This window comes from Montipora capricornis, chromosome 3 (genome assembly GCF_036669925.1).
Source record: "Montipora capricornis isolate CH-2021 chromosome 3, ASM3666992v2, whole genome shotgun sequence".
NCBI lineage: Eukaryota > Metazoa > Cnidaria > Anthozoa > Scleractinia > Acroporidae > Montipora > Montipora capricornis.
The window spans coordinates 38,701,793-38,704,292 of NC_090885.1; the positions used below are offsets into that span (position 1 = coordinate 38,701,793).

General features: G+C 41.8%; 1 protein-coding gene across 2 annotated transcripts in view; it reads right to left on the reverse strand.

Annotated features, from left to right (window-relative positions):
• Positions 1 to 2,500, reverse strand: part of LOC138043079 (lysine-specific demethylase 3B-like) — a 56,131-nt gene that overhangs the window by 9,904 nt on the left and 43,727 nt on the right. For both annotated transcript variants that reach the window (XM_068889192.1, XM_068889193.1), the window contains exons 29-30: positions 1,733 to 1,807; positions 463 to 518 (exon numbers count right to left, since the gene is read on the reverse strand). In XM_068889192.1, coding sequence (XP_068745293.1) covers positions 463 to 518; positions 1,733 to 1,807 — 131 coding nt within the window. The remainder of the gene's footprint in view (positions 1 to 462; positions 519 to 1,732; positions 1,808 to 2,500) is intronic.

Sequence of the window (2,500 nt, forward strand, 5' to 3'; positions counted from 1 at the left end):
AGTCGTGCCCTAAGCGTTTGTTAGTGCTGGAGCAGTAACCGTGTGTTTGGCGTAGTGTTTTACCGTCTCTTCCACTCCCCACTTTCCATTACTTAGAAGTGTGGAGGGTGCCTGTCTCCCACGTTGCACGAGGGCTCATAGATGGGTTGCCATGGGAGCAATCTCCAGCTGGCCTCAAATGGTGGAAGCTCCTATCTTGGACACCCAGCCTCCATTTAGCAACGGAGTTGTTGATTGCTGTTTGGGGAATTGTCACGAGATCACTTTGCGGAGTCCACCGAAAACCAAAACTCCCTCATCACGAAGTCCCCTGTGTGACGGAGTGTCTTCTGATTAACAAGTAGTGCCCCAAAAAATGCTGCACTGAGTCGCGGGAAAAAGGCAGCAATACTTGTATTTCAACAAAAATTAAAAGCACCTCAACTATGGATTTAAAAAAAATTAATCAAAACAGACACTCACCGTAGGCATTGTACATCTTTGGTCCAAGATCTGGCTTGACGAAGAAGTCTGGCAACCTTAGCAAAAGAGATCGCATTATTGTGAAATTACTGTTTGGAGAGATGTTCAATTCCAACATTTGCTCGGAGATAATCCGAAAAAACCGATTATTCATAACGGAAGTCGAATCTAGGACCTCCTGATTTATAGCAATTGCTGGTTTTCACTCAAGTGATCAACAGCCATGTTTTTCGACGAAAACAAAAGGAAGCATTTGCATAATAATAGAGTTAAATTCCCGGAGGCTTTGGTCGGGACACCAACATGGCGGTCGTGACGTCATGTGAAAACCGAGAATAGACCTCTTTCTTAACGGCGGTCTAATAAAATATTCTTCTGTTTTAATGCTAATAAGCCTTTGTAGCCTCGCTACGGCGAGCAAGTTTCAAAATGAGGGCAGTACGTCTAATCAGCATAAATGCAATTATGAAAGTGGTCTATAGGAAGGTCACAGGTCCGACTTCCTCTGGTATTCCACAGAGATATGATATTTTTTCGATCATGACTTGGGAACACGCATTATCATCATAATTATGTTAATTATTGTTTCCTCCTAAAGCACTCAAAAAAGCCTTTCCGTAAAGACAGTGAGAGCGAAAATATTAATTGATCACTGGCTTCATTACCGCTTATTCTTTAGGGACTGTTTCATTCCCTATTGAGTGTCTTCCTGTACTAAGTAGTGTAGCAGGTGGTGAAATGTTAACCGAAGAACTGTTCGTTTTTTTTTTCCGATAGTGAATCGGGCATGCTCGGAAAACATCCGTGTGCTCCTTTGCAGGAATCGAACCTACCACCTTCCGATTACTAGCTCGCATGCTTTATCACTGAAGCTGTTGGAGACTCGTGGGAGGCAGGCCAATAAACTAAGTTCGTGTGACAATTACAATTATAACTGTAAGAATGCACTATTCAGACCATTTGAGTCCTAGCAGTGTCACATGAAACTCATTTCATGGGCCAGATCCCACGAGTCTCGTATAGCTCAGTGGTAGAGCATCCGAACTCGTAGATTCGACTCCGGCGAAGGGGCACTCGATTTTTTACGAGCATCCCCGAGTCACCATCGAAAAAAAGGAATAAATATTTAACGATAGCAAATGTAACATCTGGTGATAAACAAACAAACTAAACCAAGTGATTCAATTCATATATAGTCATATACAATTTCGTTCATTGAAACAGACTAAAATGAAAAACGAAGAACATGCGGCCTTTTCAAAGAATTTACCTGGAGACTAGGTTTCTGGAACCATCTCGCCTTGTGTACTCCGGTAAAGGCACGTTCTTCATCAAATCTTCAAACCTATAGCAAAAAACGCGATTGTGAAATATAGATGAAAGACACATATTTTAAAGTGCGGTTGTAACGACTCTACATGAGAATGATTATTGCAGTTGAAAGCATAGGAAGCCTGAAAAAAGCCTGAAAAAAGTCAAGGCTTCAACGACACTTGGCTCATTACAACCGCATTTCAAAATACGTCTCTCGCATATTTCGCAAACAACATTCACAGGATATAGTACAAACTCGCAATTCACCAGCTGCCAGATGGCTTACAGCTCAGACGGTAGAGCAATGCAGCGCATTTGCAATGGATTTTTATGCAGAGATGCTTAAGTTGCTTGCAACTAAGATGATCATTCTCCCAAAGAGTAACAAAATACGTAGTATATTCCCAAATCAAATACACCTACAAGACACAGACAGCTAAGCCTTTGTCGCGGTTTTTATCTTTCGAAATATCGATTAAACTTTGAACCGCGAAAAGCGTCAGTTGGTGCAGGGAGTGCCCAGGGTTTTGTCTCCGTATGATAACAAGGTTTCTAAATAGCCGACAGCCGGTTATCCTTTTCAAATCACTAAATGACCGACATGTTTCAGGCATCCATTTCAAATGGCGCTGATAAACGGACTTAGTCTTAGCACCCATTTGAATAGCACTGATAAACAGTATTTAAGCCTTAGCACCCATCATCGCACTGCTATCATTTTCAA